At 33.4% G+C, this 21,123-nt stretch overlaps 1 protein-coding gene across 1 annotated transcript; it reads left to right on the top strand.

The window, feature by feature from the left end:
* Window positions 1-6: 6 nt before the first annotated feature.
* Window positions 7-19,731, top strand: LOC113504595 (NADPH oxidase 4-like). Its single transcript, XM_026886979.1, has 12 exons — window positions 7-805; window positions 6,976-7,071; window positions 7,270-7,468; window positions 8,757-8,854; window positions 10,423-10,601; window positions 12,036-12,129; window positions 15,808-15,903; window positions 17,196-17,333; window positions 18,073-18,179; window positions 18,257-18,379; window positions 18,676-19,122; window positions 19,418-19,731. Exons 1-12 carry the CDS (start codon window positions 746-748, stop codon window positions 19,539-19,541), a joined length of 1,761 nt encoding a protein of 586 aa, XP_026742780.1. The 5' UTR covers window positions 7-745; the 3' UTR covers window positions 19,542-19,731.
* Window positions 19,732-21,123: the final 1,392 nt, after the last annotated feature.

Below are 21,123 nucleotides of genomic sequence, written 5' to 3'. Positions count from 1 at the left end.
ATTATGTATCTAGTATTACATTATTCTACAAATTATCTAGTATTGAGCAGTTCAGTTATTATGTAGTAAGTACAAAGACATACTAACTTATCACAAGAATAATCTGTTTGATTTATGTTGAACTTCAGAGGTTTTGTTTGGTTGCTTCTGTAATACCCGATAAACCTCTGAAGTTGTGTAAATGATAGAGTGATATTATTTACTATCAGAGCATGTATATTTTCACTGTGCCATTTACATAGATGACGCCGGTTTAATTTGTCAAATCAATATAGGTTTGGCAAGTTCATCAGTACCTACACACTTTAAAACCCAAGTTTTATGCGTAATCGTACGAATTATATATGCCTTATATATGTATGTGCCCAGAGTATTCTACAGAAATGCTTTAAAATAATAATTAACCACTAGTACATTTAAACTCCTACGCTCAAGCTTAAGCGAGTATTACGAAGCGATGACCCATGAAATCTCAGCGCTGGTTTTGGCGACACGTTCTCGCGTCGACCGGCTAGTTCGTCGCAAGTCGTGGCCTCGCGAGTCGCGGCACCGGCAGTCATATGCTGGTCGCTCGAGCCATCACATCGCGGTCACTGGCACCATGGCATAATACCTTAGCCGAAACCATGGTGAATTAAAAGTTAAGAGAAGAAGCGGGAAAATGATATTTCTTTTTCGAAATTTCAATTTCGAATGTTGGAAAGGAACAAATTATTAAATTAAAAAGTTTTAGAAGTTTAAGAAAATGAAGATAACATCACTTATTAACGACTTTTATGAACTAGTTAAGAGGCGTATTTATTTGGTAAGTAAAATAAATTAAGTTTAATAGATATTGTTCAACTTTTGCATAACGTGCAATTTAGTATCAAACACGAAATTCCGAGAATTTTGATGATCTCAACTTCGTGGTCAATATCAACACGTTATTTATAAACTATTCGTACATCTCTTCGGTTGTATGTCATAACATAACAATAATCATACGAGTTTTTGGAAAGCAATGTAGTGAGTTCATTTATTTTGGCTCTTATTTTTGCACTTACTTTTATCCTAACCTGATCCAGACATTCTATTGCTGTATTGGAGGGAAATTTAACAAGATTGATAGATTGGATGCCTAATAATTTTATGAGGGTCGTAACTCGTCAATTTATTTATGTAATGAAGTCTACATTTTTTTATTTTAACTTTAAAAGTAAAAGTAAACTAAAACAAAAATCCGAATTTTAATGCAACGAAAATACTAAAATAAGTAAAATCATAAAATATATATTTAGTGTTTTTACATTTACTAAGGCAGAGGAGTAATGGGACAAGAATATGCGACAAAAGCATGCAAAACAAATAAAAGTATTTGGGTCAGTCGGTAAAGTACAAAGTCTTGCAGTTTGTTAGCCTCGCGTGGCTGTAAAGTACGAGAAGTTACGAAAAACTTCAAATGTACAATAAAATGTAATGTAACTTACTGTCTCCGTAGAGCATAAAATATTTTTGCGTATGAATATCTTCGTTTTAACTTTTGGATAAAATTGTAGCGTTGCCTATTTCAATTTTGAAACGAACTGTTTTTAATTCGACATAAAAAATAGGATAAGACAAAATACTTTCATGGTGCGTTCATTCTTTTTTTTAACAAATTAATTCCGCTATTTCAGAGTGAGAACTTACAGGACATATGGCTTCAAAATATAATTATGTATATAAATAATATCATGCTCAATCATTCCTATTGGATATTAAAACTATGAGTACCTACTTTCAAAACTTGTATCTGGCTATAAACTTTTAGGAGAAAAGCTCGGGTCTTTTAATTATACTAATATAAAAAGAACCCTTAAAAATATTAAGCTTCCTTATTCTTAGTTTGCGTTTATATCATTATGCAACGAGGTTACAATAACCTGTTTCAAAGCTTGGAATCGTATGCAAAGCATAAATCTCTGCACGAAAGGAACTCTACCGAAATTTATCGATATACATAAAATATATTGCAGTGAAAAAGTTGTCCTTCGAAGCTGTCTGTTGAGTTCTTCGTGTTGAATGTTGAAGAAAAAAAACTCCCAAAATTTCACATGTTCCTAGTTCTCTTAACGCTCTACTACAAGAATCTTATTTATGTATACGGATCAATATTACGAAACCCAACTGCTGATCATCTTTAATATATTTGACAGTCAAACGATACTTGGACAGCCACCAATTGGAGACAAATAATAACTAACTGCTTAATACCAATTATACGAGCGCCGCATGAGTGTGAATCGTTTATAGATGTGTTGATATCAAACTTGATTGCCGACTCATGAGTCAGGGCAGCAAGGAATAAAGATCGGTATTATATATAACTACAGTATAAAAGAGCATTTTCCTTATTTCACTTAGGTCATTGCAATTCCCCACTAATTAAGTTTTACATGTAGAGTCACACTTTTCCATGTCCCATTTTGAAAATAAGCTACTATAATGTGAAAACAAATGTCCGGAAAAATTGAACACAATTTTTATTCAATTCCTCCTCGATTTCAGATTCATAGGTCCATAGGTAGAGGCCATTCTAATCACCATAGTACTAAAAATAGAGTTCATTTTAATACTCTACCTAAAGCGTGCAATGATCTCCATGCTGAAATGATTAAATTATATCGAGCACTCAATCCAGTAATTACACACATAAGTTATCATTAGAGCACATCTGATGATAATTAACACTAGTATTCTATAATAGTGCTCCAATGAGTACCTAGCCTATGTACGTCATGACCTCGTCATTTTATTATATTAGGAATACTCCTAATATCTATGTTTATTTTACATGTAAGACACGTCTAGATAAAACTATATTAGAGAGCATAAATGATGAATTAGTTTACCTAAATAGTAATGTTTATTTAGTTGGCGTACCTTCTGAATTTCGACCGACTTCAAAAATTCGGTTCCCATTTCGTTTGTTTTTTATGTTCTTTACCTCAGAACTAAATTTTGAAATAACTGATTTTGTTGATTATTTTTCTTTAATTAACGTAAAATCCATGTCATTTGGCTTTATAACATGTTTAACAAAATTTTCTGAGTAGTTTTATTTGAAATCGGTTGCTGTTAAAAATATTACGTGATAATAGTACATAATATGTGTTAGACGATATTTTTCTATCCCTATCAAATTGATTAGATCGGGTTTATTGATTAGAAAATTCTCAGTAAGAGGTCTAGTTTCCAGACAGCATCGTGACTAATAAATGTGAATTGTCTTGCCTAACAAGGTACTGAGGCGAAGGGTTCTTTTAAAGGAATATAGTTTTAAGAATTTTAAAATAGTTAAATATCATCAATTAAGTCATCAAGTATATTCTTGAATGTATAGTTTAATTTTGTCAGTAAAAAGTTTTATCAAATTTATAGCTACAAAGACGAAAATTAACTTTTTATAGTTTCGAATCATTAAGCTTCGAATGAGTTTACGACTGTCTTTCTAGGTCAAAACCATTTACAGATATAGAGTTGACCTTGAGAAAGAACATAGGGTAGTTTTTATCCCGGACTTTTGAAGAGTTTTCTTGGAAACGCGATATAACCGACCTCGACGCGGGCGAAGCCACGGGCGAAAAGCTATTATAAATATTTCTTAAAAAAAGGGGTTGCGTTGTTGCCGTATCTAGACAATATCAATTGCTGAACAATGCTCCTTCCAAGCTAGGTAAAACCTGTGTTATGGATGTCATCAATGAATGTTGAAGTACTGTCCGTTCAAGAATTAGGTCCATTCAGTTCTGGCTGGCAATGCAATTGAATCCATTTAAAATCAATTGAATTATGACAAGCGGATATTAACGCATGAAGAATTGACATCGGATTTATGTTACGTTTCATTCGTAGGCACTATTGCAAAAACGGGTCAAGTGAGAGTCGGAATCGCGACGCTTAGGATTTCGTTCTTCGTCGACAGGGTAAAGATAAACAAATTGGTTCAGTGACAACAGCAATTTTATGACCGTAATACTTAACCTAGATCCTCGTTTTAAGTATTTCTTGTTAAAGAGGTAGCGGAAATCCATCATTTGTAAAAACTGTCTAGCTATGTGGTTCATAAGATACAACCTAGCGACGGATGCACAGACAACGGAGTCACAGTAATATGGTTCCGATTTTACCCTTCAGGTGCGGAGCTCTAGCCATTGCGGTTGTAAATACCTCATTGCTTCTAAAACGGGTATTCGTCAGTGAATAAGAATCCTAAGATTCTCATTTCCGTAGGCCTTTCTTCCTCACTCTTCCGTCACTCGTAAAAGGAAGTATTCAAGATAGATTAATTAGGTATTAAATTGCACTCGTGTTGATAGGTTTTGCGTTTTTGAAGTATTAGGTACTGTGATTGAAGCATCTAAAAAGAATAAAATATTTTTATAAGACTTTGGTACTTAGTATAATGTAGTTAAATCATTTGTATCTTAATTATGTAGTACATATTTATCCTAGCAGAAGTATACATACTCTCATGGTATAATTTCAAGGTCTTGGTTACAATGCTACTCTTAGCAAACACTATGCAATTAGCCGTCCCAGTCATTAATTTTAATTTATCAATACGTTGATACTTCCTATCTACTAAAGCACTGCATCTTTATAATATATTCTTTATAATATATAATATAATATATTCTGGGACAACTCACACACGGTTATCTGATCCCAAGCTAAGCAGAGCTTGTGTTATGGTAACCAGACAACTGATAAACTTACATATATTTCTAAATACATACATATTATAGATAAATTACACCCAGACACCAGAACAAATGATCATGCTCATCACACAACATTTGTCCTGGGCGGGAATCGAAGCCAAGACCTCCGGTATAGCAGTCAGGGTCACTAACCACTAGACCAACAGGCCCGTCTACTTACTTCGAGCACATAGCGACCAAAGCTTTACTTCGTCTAAGTTTATTTTCTATGTTAGAATTTAAAATAGTATTATGTTCGCTGCCAAAGATTTATTTTCTTCTGTCTAGTTAGGACACAAAAATAAAGATAAATTTGTAACTTTACCTTTCCGCCGTCAATCTTGAAACTTAATTAAGAAGCTAGTTTTTCTGAAGTTGAATTTTCTTATAATTAATGATTGCTGTCAGACTTTCTGATTAATACTAAGAATAATTAACTAGATATTTCTAGTTCGGGTTATTTTATGCCGGGTTCTGATTAGTCGTTTAAGTTTCTCATTGGTTTTCTGCATTTTACATAGATCACTTGATTGACTGAAATTACTTACTCTTAGGTGGAGAATTGTGACATTTAGAGCCTTATACACAAACAGCTTTTTACTGACGTGTTTTAATGTCTTTTTGTCTCTACTATCTTCTTTACACTCACAGAGAGAGCGTGACAGGGTGAAGATATAAGTGCCGTTTATAAATACAGTAGTAAATGTTGCTTTAAATACTCCTTTATGTAAATAAATAGAAGAATATCTACCCGGTACTTGTACTCCAATTCTGTCGCCACTACATCTATAAATTATTCATTTAATATTTTTGCACGAAAACAATCTGCTATCACTAAATCAAAATTTAATATTCAATCGATGATATACCACAATTTTGTTCCCATACTTCCATTAAGAGCCTTTGGGACACGATGATTGATAGACATCAATTTCCATTTACCCCATAAGATGGATTAATGCAGTCGGGAGGAAAAACCCTTCATACGTATAATGCGGGTACAGTACCCCACTGCTTTTATGTGCCGAGGTAAAGGGTATGTGCTCATTAATGAGTTAATAAAATCAACGAGATTTAATTTTGTGATGCAATTTATATTTTGTTCCGTACCACAGTTACTAATACAAAAAATGTTCATAACTTTGTAATGTTCATTTGCCGTATATTATCATGTAAGAAATTCCTTAATTACGTCGGAAAGAAAATAAAAAAAAATGTGGCCAGCTCTACATTTTGTCTACCTCCTGACGAAACAGCTCTACATGACGTAGACCAGCAACGTCTCACTTTCACAACTGCAATAGTATTTTAACTGATGCTTGGACCCCACACTTCATTGCTTTATTGATGCCGTTACGACCCACTACTAACAGCAAACATATGTGGTACGGTACCTAATCGTCAACTGCATAAAAGTTATTGCTGTAGGACCAGTTAGCTTTATTCCTTATCTTCAAACGAAAGCTATAAACTTTACCACTTGCAGTATCTGTTCGTATACAGGCAAATTATTACTGGACTATTTTATGGAAGTGAGTAATTTCACACCCGAGGAACGTTTCATTCTAAAGGCCTGAACAGTTTTATTATAAGTACACTTATTCAAGCTATGAATATAAATAGTTTATGTTGGGATAAATGGTTAGATCAGGTAAAAAGTTTACCAGCCAACTCACCACAATACATTAAATATTGTCTAAAAATATATTATTCGATAATGTAACAGCCGGATTGAGTAATGATAGTCGTAAACGGTCACCATAAACCGAATACATTATAACGATATCACCCATAGAATATCTTAATGATATTCAGTTAGATGTTCGACCATTAATTAATGCGGAGCCACACTCTGCTTCACGCTGTCATCGGCTCCATTCACTCGTTCAATGGAGGCAGGCACAACACGGCTGTCAAAGGCTGTATAGAAAGCCGTAGCTACGCACTGCTGTGAATAGAGTCTGAAGTGGCTAGCTATACGTTCGTTTACACTTCCGACGCACGACGTAAGCTTTGCATACAGTTTATGCTGGTACACCTGAAATGTGTCCACTCACTAATGTTCCTTGCAGCCAGACATTCAATGTTAAATGAGATTGTAACGTATATTGTAAAGTGATAATAGTTAAAGATGCCTTGTTCAATTTTTGACAGTGAGATATGTACTTGTTGAGAAAAGATTATTTATAATCGATTTTTAAATAAAATAAGCTCGAATACTTTGATGCCTATTTTTTTTTCTTTGTTCCAGGTATTGTGGATCTCATTAGTATTGTATCTTTTTTATGATACCTATATTTATTACAAGCTTGGACAACAGTTTCATTATTTAAGAAGAATATTAGGGGTGAGTTTGAAACTAAATTGCAAAACTCTATGGTCTAGTCGCCGCTGTGAGTGTAAAATAAAATGCCGCATGTGTTTGAAAAAAGAACATGTTATTTCATAAAACGAGTTCTTTCTCACCTGCCAGCATTCATCACGCAGACTGAAAAAAGATTGAATAAACCTCGTCGACGATATTTTTAATTTTTTCCATTTTCAGTTAGGACTATGCATATCCCGTGGCACTGCGACTGTTATAAATTTATGTTGCGCCCTGGTGTTGCTGCCTATTTGCAAGAAGTTAAATCAATTGCTGTACAGGGTCTTATCAAGATTATGGCCTGGTCTATTCTTTTTTTGGCTAGAAAAAGCTAAGAGCTTTCACATGACTGTTGCCATAACTCTTCTAGTATTTGCAGGTAAGTTTTTAACTTTTATAGTAATCACGTATAATATTAACTGTTCTAAATACTTATGATTGTATATTGTAATAAAAACGCTTCTAGGAAAATGTTACAGTAAAACTGTAACGAAAAGCCGTTTTTCCGTTGTGCGTGTTAACGTAACGAGGAATTTAATTATAAACAGCTTACATCTGCGAATCAAAGAGTTTTTTAGTTTCGACTCTGGCAATATTATTTGTTTTATTTAGTTAACAGAATTACACAGCATTGATTGTCTTAAATGTGAAGTATTTCAAGGCTCAAACGTTGTGTAGTTTATTTAGATTAGAGATTATTTCAGCTAATCTTTTGATTTCATTTAATGTCGAGTTTAATTTTCCCAAGCTGTGCTCAGCACTTGAATATCTATTTTTAAATAGAGCGACTTCCTATCTGACCTCCACAGCCCACGTATCACATCTAATAAAAACGGCAAATTAAAATATGTATAAAAAACATGAAGAATTTTTTCGATCTTTTCTTAAAGATTACAAAGCGAATTGGAAATGGTAGAAGGCTCGTTAAAGCTCTTTGCGTATGTAGAGCACCATTAAGTTGTTGAGACGAAGGCTAATGGCTGCCAACACCACTGCTAGAATTTTTAGCTTTTGTTCCTGAACTAAAACGTGGGAGCCTTCTTACTCAATTCTCTTTTGTTTTTCTGTATTTAGATGCAACATTAGATAGAAATAAGGGTGTTTTTTCTTTTTTCAGTAAACTAAATAAAAAAAATGTCTTTCATATTACATTATATTCGAAACAGCTTCTTTGCTTTATTTTTTAATTTTAATTTATTAATTTCATAATGGATCCTAGATTGAGATGCTTAAATTTGGAGAAGTAATGTATTATAACGATGTCGAAAATAATAATTTGAAAACCACGTATTTTTTACACCAGCATATTTAATCATAAAAAGTAATATAGTGGCTGAAGTTAACCAACGCCTGAAAAATAATATCCAATCTCATAGTTTTATAACATACAAGTTTCACTGGCCATTATTTCGCCGTCGGCAACTTCTTAACATTTTGTATATCAGGATTTAAGTTTGTTGCAAACACCTGAGAATACCGCAATACAGAGCCTGTGTTATGTAATCTTTAAGCATATTACTGTTGTGAGAGAGATGGCGCCATCCATTGTAGAGCGCCATACCGCTTGCACACCTTAAAATCCTGCTTTAAGAACTCAGTTACTATGCAGCTAGTATATAGTACTTTGTATATATTTATGTATACTGCAATATACGTATTGTTTCCAGTCGTACATTCCATTTCTCACTTGGTGAACTTGTGGAATTTCTCCAGAGGGTACGACCAACAATACGCCGAGATTAATTTCGCCAGCTACCAGAATGAGGTTAGTTCGAATACTTTAAGCTATTTACGGTAACGTAACACTAACAACTGTTACAACTGCAGTTCTATGTTTATTGTGCAGGTGTTCTAGAATGCTTTATCTAGGATTTAGTGCTTTCATGTTGTCAAACAGACTTGGAATTACATGTGCTATTGGTATCAATTTGAATGTGGTTGGAATTAAGGATAGAAGTTGGGCAGGAATAACGATCATTTGACTACATTACTTCTATTTGGGACCTATTTTGTTTCAATCCATGCTCGAAACTACCGTAGACGCAGAGGCTGTCGTTTTATTTTATTAATGAGTTATTAAAAATACTACTAACGTATCTATATAATATACGTTTTCGTCAATACACATTTAATTCTAAATATTTATTTATTTTATCAATATAATATGAAAACAAACAATTAATATAATTAGGGCCTCACTCCAGTGAAATATCTTTGCGTAGAGCTTTACTGAGAGTTCAAATTGAAAACATGACTAACTGGTCATGACTGTACTCAGAGCTGAGGCATCACGGTTTTACACGTTAATAACATTATCGTCACCAACTATTAAACGTAGAGGTGATTCCCCTTTTAAAACCACTCCTAAAATACAGCTTAATGTATAGTGATGGTAAGAGTCAATTTATTCAAGTAATAGACAATGTGTCTAGTACATTCAGCCCTTAGTAATTCTAATTAAAAGCTATGAAGTTTATATACTTAGTGCGTGCCGTTAAGAATACTAAAATTGCTTGCGTAATTTAGTTTAAGTTTTCTATTCCCTCATTAAATTCACATTAGCGGAGAATTTACTCAAACAAATGAATCCGTGATAGAATTGCAGATAAATTAAATTGAATAATGCAATTCAATTGGATTTAACGTTTTTTGAATTAATTTTCTGATCTATTATCGTCACGACTTCGTAAGGATTATGAGTCCAAATCCTTTGAACACAATAATAATTGTTATAGAGGTATACGTTACTGAAGGATTTCATACTTATATTATAATAAATTATTCCTATTTTGGTATCGATTACATGTTGTAGTTGTTTTCATGACATGCGCTTTACCTGCATTGATAATGGATAGGTATTTCATAGTTACTATTTGGGTTTTTACAGCAATTATATGGCCTTTACAGCTAGTGTTCGCTATAATATTCATGGTATATTTTGTTTTTGTATAAAATAAAAACATTCATCCTCTTTGCTAATTCCAATTAAACCTAATGTTCGTTATCAAAAATAGAAGGTTTTTTTTTAATTAATTCAGTAGTTTACAGCTAAAACTATACATTTAGTAAATGTAAGTCACTTTCGTCAATATTTTTCTGTCTCTACATTCCACTTGGAAGCGTGGCAGTAATCATACTTTTGCAGTATCGTACTTTTAACTAAGAATCGTTTATGGATACCGTTGTAAGAAGTGCTAAATCTTTAATTAACACAATATTAAGTAATTAGTTTCATTATATGTACGCTGTAAGATTTCTTGTCCTGTATAATCACAAAACCTTATGTCTATAGTATATTATCCATTGGATACCAACATATATAATGTATTTCAGAATCCCCTACGCTTACTATTAAGTACAGCTGGTTTGACAGGCATATCCATGCTTATCATCATATTGTGTATGGGCCTAACGTCGACGAGAATCGTTCGCAGGAGAGTGTACAATGCATTCTGGTACACACATCAGTTGTACCTGTTGTTTATTGTGCTACTTATTATACATCCTTTGAGGTAAGTTATCGATAGCTCTGTGAGAGAACTTGCAACGTTTTTGATAAAATTTCGATTACTTGATATGCCGTCCGCTCTCAGTCGGCATAAACCGTGAGGCGTGAGGACTGTTGAAAATTTCATAGATTATAATTATGTATGCGTGTTGCCAAGAACAACTTAAAATAAAGATTCAGATTAAGCAACTTTGTTGCCGTCATGTGATAGAGACCAAATTTATTTGTTTGTTTTTTTCTAGATATATGAGTTCCCCTTAGTTTCGCGAGTGTGACACGGATTTGACCAATATTTAAAAACGTTGCTAGCTCTCCATGCATTTGTTTAATGTCTACAACAACTACTACGACAACTAAAAGTAAGATTGTTGTAGTTGTGAATAAATACGAAACAACATATATTTTCGTTTGTACAACGTTAAATGTCTTTAAAAGGTGGCTCCTTATTTCCCAGGTCACATCGCTCTTTCAACCTGTTAAATCTAAAACTCTAAAGACTAGCTAACGACTGTATTTACAACTTAACAGTTGAAAAGAAATTAAACTGAACAAAAGTAGGTACTACAGCTTTTAGTAGCTGTCGTGAAAATATAGTCAAAAGGTTTAGGCGCAACAAATACATCAGAACAAAATCCACAAAGTCTAAAGGCTTGAATTTAAATGATGTTTCGAAAGCCGAGTACACAATGTACCAACTTGTTCGTGAGTCATATAAAAAGATGAATCATTGTTAACAGTATTTTAAGCTAGCTTTGACCATATTTAGTTGTGAACCTTATTATTTATTGCAAGAACGTGCCAAGGTTTGTTATTGATAAATACGGTCATTTTTCAGTTGAAGAGTCATGGAGGAATGTGTTACAAGTCATGGTTTGACAAATTCAACGTTTTTTTTTTATTAAAACTAGCTGTTGCCACCAGCAGCAATGATACCACGAAAATGATAACATACAATCGGGTTAGAAACTATATGTTAATCCTGGTTATAAGCTATCTGTGTACGAAGTTTCGTGTAAATTCGTTGAGTGGTTTTTGCGTAAAAGAGGAACATTTACCTCCATGAATTCATACATCCATACTTACAAACTTTCGCATTTATAATATTAGTAGGATAATGCTAGAGATTGAACCTTTGTATTCACATCGTACAAATCATTTAATGGTAACCGATTTAATGTTAGAAAATCTTTTATTTTGTTGATTAATTTATGACTTAGTAATTCCATTCTATGCGTGACTGTTCTCCAAGTAAATTGGATGCCAACATAGTTGCTTAACTGCCAACTAATTTAAATCGATTAAGGTGACATATTTTCTAAAACCGTAAAGGAGTTATTTATACAAATACTTTTGCTAGGTTATTTTACTCTTACTCATATTTATTGCAATTAATATTTGTTATTTTGTTACTGTTATTGTTAATAATTTTTCGTTTCAGCGGTATCTTAAAGGAAGAGGTAAAAGAAAACGAAACTAGTCTGAATTTTAGTCAAAACGAGAATACTCCAAAATTCGAAGCTATCAAATCGAAGGTAAGTACTTGGTAGCGTAAATTATTATTTCTCTCACTCTCTCTTTGTCTATTTAAAAAAATGATTTCTGCACTGAAATATTTTAACCCTTGTGTCGCGTGATATGATATGTATTTCACAAATATTTAAAACGTGCACAAAGTCGCCCAGACTCAGAACGAGAGTTTCTGGAACACACAAATGCTTGTCGTACGCGGAGATCGAACTCATGATACGTCTCGGCTATCCGTGCATCATATTCCTTTCCAGATAAATTCGGCTCTACGACCACATTTTACTGTCCTAAGACATCAATTATAACCATTAAATTAATTTATACTTAAGTACTCAATTACATGCCCCCATCACATAGCAACCAATATTTCATACCCAAAATATCCCGACATTTTGACGACTGGAGTCTAAAATAGGCACTTACATTCGTCTGCGTCTGACGGCTGACCCTTTTGACAAGCCTCTCGTGGGAGGAACACCCATTATATTGCACCTTAAGTAAACTCATACGGGTACTTTGAGACGTCGCCTACATAATCTAATAAGTGTAGATGTTAATTAACTATATTACATGCTACATTGGCCTAATGGCGGGAGAGTGTGTAAACTATTACAGATGTACAGATTTTGAGGGTATGTTTTGCTCGCAGACAGTTGCAAAGAGTTTATACTTATAGATTCATACTTAGACTAGCTGATTCGGTACACTTTGTTATGCCATTAATATCAGTCTAGCAGTTTAGGAGAAGTTTAGTGACATAGAGTACAGTAGATTAAATACATGAAGATGCCGAAGACGGGATTATTTTAGTGTATCGCATGGATACACAACATTTTATGGCTCTACATTACATACAAGTGTTCTATAACTAATATTAATTTAGCTATATTATACATAAAGCATATATTTTGTCTAGTACTTAGTGCTAGTATTGGAACGTAAACAAATAATTGGAACTAGGACGCGTGAAATATAATATTTATCTTAAAATGTTTTGTTTTGAATCATAACGTTAGCGCTAGTTTCTTTTGGAAGCGGTGACTAAGCGCACCGTTGAAATTTTGCAAGTGGTAAAGTCTTACAATCTTTAGGGTTTTATTTAGACCTGAATTTCAGATTTTTTCATTGATAGGTTATTAAACTAATCAGGAAATGTTTTGTTTAGAAATTAAAAGCTTTTTTAAAAAAACCGGACAAATCCTGAAAAAAATCTTACCATACAATATGTTGAAATGCAAAATTGACATCAAACCAAAATTGGTATAGCAGGACGATTTTATTTACTGAAACCATTTCTTCTTGGATAAATAGTATTGAATGTTTCTGTTATTTACGAAAGGTTCCAATGGAATAAAACAAGGAAGTATTTAGTGAAATACAAACATCGTTTTGTCAGTTCTGCCCCATTACATTTCAACGTCACAATGTCTTGTAGGTGCGACTGATACGATTCAACGATTCGATTAGTTCCCTGTGAATTAACTGAGTGTATGGGTAACCAACAATGAAATGCTTGTAATTCTTGATAGGGAAGAATTGATATATGCAGTAGTAGGTATGTAAATAATAACGCGGTCGTATTTAATAAGACTCTTGTTTCAATAATTATTGATCGACAGCATGACATTTCTCATGTTGTTGATGTACAGTGTCTGTCTTGATTTTAGAATAAAAGACCAAAATGTCAAGTTTCAGTCTTCATTTAAATTTACGCCTTTATATGCGGAACATGACGTTAACCCATTCCGAGTAGAAACATTAACCTCGACGTTAACGCTTTTATTCTTAGAAATTGCATGAAATTATCGAAATTTGAATGCTAATTAGTAGCCTGTACCCAATCGTTAATAGGTTTTAAAATAGGATCGAATGTTCTGCATTTAGAATACCTTCTAAAGACTTTCATATTTATACTCTTCCTTTTAACACGAAATCATGAATTGTTATTAAACAGTGAAAATATTTTTGAAAATAAATATTATACAACATCATTTTGTGTTTTTTTAAAAGGCTTATTTTAATTAGCAATGAAACAATAGATAACTGTCACTACTTATAGTTTTAACAACTTAAGCCGATGTCGTGAACTTGATACCTAACCACGTTTAGAAATTTAACATGAAGCCCTAAATCAGTTGGGAAACCTATGAATGGCTTTAATCTATTACAAAACCTGTATATGTTGAGCTGAATCTAAAATTCCTACGGTCAATGTATTTTGAGCTTTATTGCGTACAGAATAGAGCTTTGCGGTACCATTGTGTGTTTAAATACAAATTGATACGTTTAGCAGAGGCGCGGCTAATTTTCAGTGACCAGCTGCGGCTTTACGAATTGGGAATGGAATTATAATAGAATTTACGAGCAACGGTTGAGCTCATTAAACCTAAATATAATTTGTCCTTTCTCAATGCGTTTTTTTAAGATTAATTACCGATAACTTTATTATTGTTGCGATATAATGATACTGAATATTGCCAGTTTCCAACCTCTATATCTTTCCTGTCCTTCCATAGGTTGTCTGGAAGATATCGCTAATAGCAATGAGACCGCTTACACCGCATGTAATAAATTGACTGATGTTATTCTATAGCGTGCTATTAACAATTTTCTATGCATATCATCATATTTTTATCCGGTAAAGGACGATAACAGTAGATCAGAGATGAAATCTGGCAAGATTTGCAAGGTACCATGAATACTAGTACTTAGCGACCCCTAAAATATTAGATTTTTCAATTTGCCATTTGTCGGTACCTTGCAGGCGTTAAAGCTAATTTGCTTAGTAGCTTGAAAACGAAGTCATTGCCTATTTTTTTATATGTATCCGAAATGCTCATGCCCGTAAACCTGGCACTTCATTGACTGTAGGCGTTGGTACTAATTTTAGAAACACTAAATAGTTTTCATGATAATCTCTTGATCTCAAAAACCGTGTAAACATCCATCATCATTATCATGAATTATATTGTATACAGTATTTCGATCGTAAAAACTGCGTCAACTTTCTTAGAATACTGGCGGTAAAATGCCCTAATTGTGACTCATGTGACCTAATATTGATGTTTCTGACGGCATCATCCTTTGTAGAGTCACCGTGTACCAAAATTATGTCAATTGCGGTTATTATAGTTAATTTTAGTTAATATATAAATAAATCACATGAAGCTTTACTCATGATGTTTTATGTAGTACATTCATACTGTGGTTAGCTGTCTTAAGTAAATCCCAGCACACATAATAAGAACTAAGTATATTGAGAAATTATTAAGCTCCACCAATACCTTCAAGTCTATAGAAAAAAACAATTTATAATTCACATAAAATCTGTAAAAAACGGCCCATAATTGTAAATGGACATTAAGTTGAATTTTTTTGTCCTATAGTCTTTGGACGTAGGAACCTGCTAAGATTTAGACTTCCTTTTTTCATAGACTTTAATGATTCCCATCGAGACCTGTTTTGTTTTGGAGAACAAAGCATTAAGTATTCCGCGGGGTTAGGGTCGAATATTTAATGCCTGACTGCATACCAGACATCATTTCCTGTACTATAACGTCTTTAAGGACTGCTGTTGTTGTAGAAGCGAGATGGCGATGGATGGAGATGGTAGCGATGTCTCCCTTCCACGCCTGCAAAAAATCTGCTTAGAAGACTGTTTTAATCACCGTTCTTTTTTTCAGACTTGGCTGTGGATGTCTTTGCCTCTGACTTGTTATATTTTAGATTTACTGTGGCGAATCTGTACCCGAAATAGAGCGAGAGTTAACATCCTTTATGTAAGTATTTGTTTTGATAAAAATGATGTTTTTTTTGTTTTTAATAATCTTTATTGTATTTTCATTTGTTTCTGTTGATAAACTGATATCTGTAGTTATAACCGAACTTAGAAGTCTGGTACAGAAATTAGAATATTAGACACTAAAAATGAAAATTATCCTATTTCTCCATAAAACAGAATGGGCAATCAGTTCAATTGCATTCAAAACCCATTAACCAATTAGGCCATAATGTTGAACGTCCAAAACAATTGATAGTCAACATAAATGCAGTTTAAAGTAGATTTAAGTCGTAAACTAACTAGGCTAATACGGTATCGTGCCCATATTTAGTTAAAGATTTTAGCCAAAATAGTTACGTGGTCCGATTTAATCCAATAACCGATCAAGCTTTGCATAATCCTCTTATTCCACAACCGACTATGCTGAAGCTTTATACATAGGTGATATAACTATATTATACAATCTGTAGCGATGAAATTCATATTTTTGTTACTTTTAGGAACGATATAACATCGACTCTACATTTTCGCAAAACATTAACAACACTTATGTACATATTATAATTATAAAGAGATCCTAATAAAATTATAAATGCAATTTTTTATGCACCCGAACCTTAATAATAAAAATCTTTAAACAAGTAATAATATCGATTCCGCGTGTCAGTTGCATCATTCGGATGGAATTCGATGGACGATTTCATATGGTATTAACATCTTTTTAAAATTCTCTTAAAACTGTTATTCTCCTTAATGTACCGGTGCGGTATTTGAGACATACGAGCCTGTCTAAGCGCTTCTTGTGAATTTAGTCTCATAAGTATTCTCAACTTAGATTGAATATTAACTTTATCATAATCTTACTTAACGGGTTATGGTCCCGGGGGTAATTTCGCATTTATGACATTATCTATTTAGGATTCATGATTTAATCAGTTCCCCTGAGCTCGGGTAATATTTGATATCGTATTAAAGAGGGTTCAAGAGTTAGTCCATTGTATCCGCTGGATCTGCTATAGTTTTTGTTAAGGCTTTTTAGTAATGTTGTTTGCAAATATACATAAGAGTAGGTATCAAGGTGATGGACCCCTATCGTAATCAATAAATAGATGTTTGTTGAAAATTATGTAATATCGGATCACTTAACGGCTTACAAAAAAAAATACATTCTCTTTTCAATGCGTGTTGTAATTATTTTGTAATAACAAATATGTTACTTATACTTCAAGAAGCACCATGAATTATCGCCATCCCACATTCTACTAATAAACAATTCCATGAACATTGTAGGTGAGTCACATGGCGGGTCGCACCATAAGCCTGACGTTAAGCTGTCCGCAAGACTTCAAGTGCCGCTCTGGGCAATACGTGTTGTTGCAATGTTTGGACGTCTCGCTCATCGAGTGGCATCCCTTCACCGTCGTCAAGGTGATGTATAAGTTTTTTGATATTTCTAGGGATTGAATTAAAGATATATGCAACATATTTTAATCAATAATTATCGCTTTGCGATAAGTTGAGTTTGTGAAAGTATTTCAGTTTTATGCTTGTAGGTATACCAGATATATTACAGCTGTGAAAAAAACGCTATTACGGCCGATCAGTGCCGTGTGTCGGTTGCTTCTACAACTGCAATTAGTACTTTAGGACATTGAATGGAATACTTTTAAGAGAACTGAGGTATCATTTACGTGTATAGTTATGCGACATAATAGGCAATGTTAGAAGAATTGTAATGTAATAACTTCGTGGGTGGGATGTTAGTGACTGTTCCATATTTGGTTCTTGGACCATTAGCAATCGTACGGTATGTTTGATAAAGTAAGTGACAATAGCGTTTACAATGAACTTGGAGCAGATGGTTTTGAGAATGTTACTTAAGATGATATCATAACGGGTGATGTTAAATAATATGACCATGGCCTTTACATATTATAGTTTGCATTTTATTTTGACAAAGTATATAGACAGGGCCTAAAGGCTTTTTTAATTGTACGTCTTTAGGAACTTGAAGCACCCTTGTACATCTTAATTTGTAGGGCTATTTAATAATTATTCAATTAAACCATGATCTAAGCCTTAGCTAGATACAAATAGGGACTAACCCTATAGTACCTGGAAAAGTATATCATAGTATTTTTATTAATCTGATAAAATAATATTTCAGGTTCCTACGTCATACCAAAGAAGCTTCGTAGTATGGATTAGAGTAAAAGGAGATTGGACTGAATCATTCGAGAAATTATTGTTGGCGAGAAAATCCAGTGAACTGAGGTATTATTATTATTTCCAACTTGTCTGAACACATACCGTTTAATTGTCTGTATGATAATTTTCCATTTATTTTGCAGTATATTAGTGGATGGTCCATTTTCAAGTCCAATGCAAAGTGTGTGTCACAGCGGAGTCGCGATTTGCGTAGCCGCCGGCGTCGGGATCACACCGTTCGTTACCGTGTTGCATGACATGTTGCAGTGAGTGTTCTAAATGTTCATTAGCGATTGTTAATAGGTCATGCGTGTTTCTAGATTACTGTTTTAATTCCAGACTGTTGATGTTTCATTATACTGTTTTCATTCTACAGTGCTGTTTTAATTGTTTGTGTACTATTTTGCCGTATTTACCGTAATTTTGCCAGCTTTTTCTTTGTCTCTATTGATTTTAATATCTCTGATAGGTTTAACTTGTATAAGTACCGTAATCAATCGCTTATATCCATATCTTTATTATGATGGAAACTGTAATTTAATTGTAATTTGTTTGATTTCAGAACTCCGCGCAACCATTTGCCTGGCAGAATCCACCTTCTCTGGATAGTAAGAAACGAACGGGAGCTAACCTGGCTCGCCGGTCTCGCAAACAAAACTATGTTAGAACTACGTAACGCAAACCGCCCAGATAGACTGCACTTAGAATTTTACGTGACCAACACACAAAACGAACTCAAACATATTAAAGAAGAAAGATCTCCTCTCGCACATATGATTGTGATGAACGAGAAAGGTTTATCTCACGTTATAACTAGAAATAAAGATGAGGAGAGAGTGACTCTACTCACTCCTAATCTGAAAAGAAATGCTAGCGTTGAGAAAGCTGGCACACAGGAAGATATTAATTATAATTTAGCAAAAGAATATCCCTTGCTTGGCTGCAGGGTTAGACGAGGGAGACCGCATTGGGACCGAGTTTTTGGATATTGGGTACATTTATATCCTGGGTATGATAATTTAACTTTTGAATAGCTTATGAATAGGTTAATCATGATATTTTAGGTAATTTTCTTGGAAACATAAACATAGTATTTAAATTTGGTAACGCTTAAGGTCAGTCTACATATTTGCTTAACCAAAAAGTACTATTACTGTTACAGCGTACTTTCGTTCGACAAACGATTATGAACTTTGTAATTTACAGCAATTAGGTGTACCACAAGGTACAAATATAGGACCCTTATCCAAAGCTAATAACATTTTTTTTTCTCTCTTATAATACGATTGTATTTTTTTTTCCAGGGAACATTTAAGCCTTTTTTGCTGTGGACCAAAGAAATTAGTAAAATTATTAAGAAGTAAATGCAAAAATGCTTCGAATACTAGTAAAACTAAGTTTACATTTATACACGAAGGTTTCTCGTAATCACTGACTTTGTAATTATTTATTATGAATACAATGTGTTTATTAAGAGGATAAATTGTTTCATTTTACCACATTTAAAAAAATAAATTGTCTGCGAATGGAGATTGAAAATAATTATTTGTAACCGTGTCTTAAAATAATGGCAGTAAAACAATGGGGAGAACACAAGAAATATAGGAAAAGGGCCTTTAATATAGTATGAGCAGCTTGTGGTTTCGAGCCAAAATATGGATGTGCAAAAATAAACATAACATCTACGGTACATCTGAATAGATGTCCCGTATATGTATATATACAGTCAGTTTATAAGTGTGTGTAGCCTTACTGGCCCAATAGGAAATCACGTACTGAACTTCAATCCGGAAATATCAATCACAACTATCTACTGTATTTAGTTGCATGTGTCTGTAGGTACGAGATTTTCTTAATTTATTATCAGCTCTTTGCTATAATACTATTTAAAGGCACGAGAAAATAGACAGTTCTTTTCTAACAAGAGAATCTGTCAGATGAAATGTCAAAATAATGTCTGACAAATCAAATTATTTGTAAAATGATTTTACCATCTCAATGAAAATATCTATAACATATAAGGAAACACAATATCAATACACGGGAATGACGCCTGGAGTTCTGGACGCAAAGGAGAAATTAGTAAAAGAGAAGAAAACTAAGAAACAAAAGACTAAAGTAAGATAATATATGTGACGTAGATTTGTAGCGAATATATGACATATTGCAACAAAAATGTAGTCTGAATAAATCTAGCGATAAGTCCGCTACACACCATTTTGGGCTATTGTGACTGTTTGGACTGCAGTTTCAAATTTCTCACGACATATTCGTCCAACTTTAGTAGCCAACTTCTACTGTTGCAAAATGAATGTGATTTAACTAACTATTTTTGTTTGATTGCAAAGTTTAATATATTTGGATCAATAGCGCACAACATGTCTCCCGTCTTCAAAAAGCTGTAGCTTTCCTATCAATAAGTTTGCCCTTTTATAACAAAATGCTTTACTGAAAATGTAGAATTATAAAACTACGTAGGTAAGTAAACAATATTTTTCTATATTCACAGCCTAAATCTAGACGTAAACAACTCTTGAGGATTAGATGTCCCATATGCTTCAATAATTTAGGAAAAGAGACTGTCGTCTCCACGAAGTGCGGCCACGTGTTTTGTAGAAATTGTCTTCAGAAGGCCTTGATTCTAAAGCCAGTATGTCCTACATGTCGAAGAAAGTTAACAGGCTTTCAGGGTTATCATGCTTTATACCTGGATGACAACGTTTACGATGATTTCATGGACGATATTAATATTAATCCATAGCATGATTATTAGTAACAGTCTGTAAATGTATTGTGTATAATCAATGTAGGAAGAGTAAATTATTTCGTGATTTATTTTAGGTTTGTTAATATTTTTTGTAATTTGTTTTCGTTATTGTAACTATTTATCAATAAATATTACACCAGTTTGATCCGCAAATAAAAAGATTTTTACTGGAATGTCCTAACTTTATTGTAATAAGATAGTATGATTGGTTTAGTATTTATTAGAAAAAAAAGAAACATCGTT

This window comes from Trichoplusia ni, chromosome 22, assembly GCF_003590095.1.
Source record: "Trichoplusia ni isolate ovarian cell line Hi5 chromosome 22, tn1, whole genome shotgun sequence".
Lineage (NCBI taxonomy): Eukaryota > Metazoa > Arthropoda > Insecta > Lepidoptera > Noctuidae > Trichoplusia > Trichoplusia ni.
The sequence above is the reverse complement of the archived record's forward strand: the minus strand, read 5'-3'. Positions and strand labels throughout refer to the sequence as shown.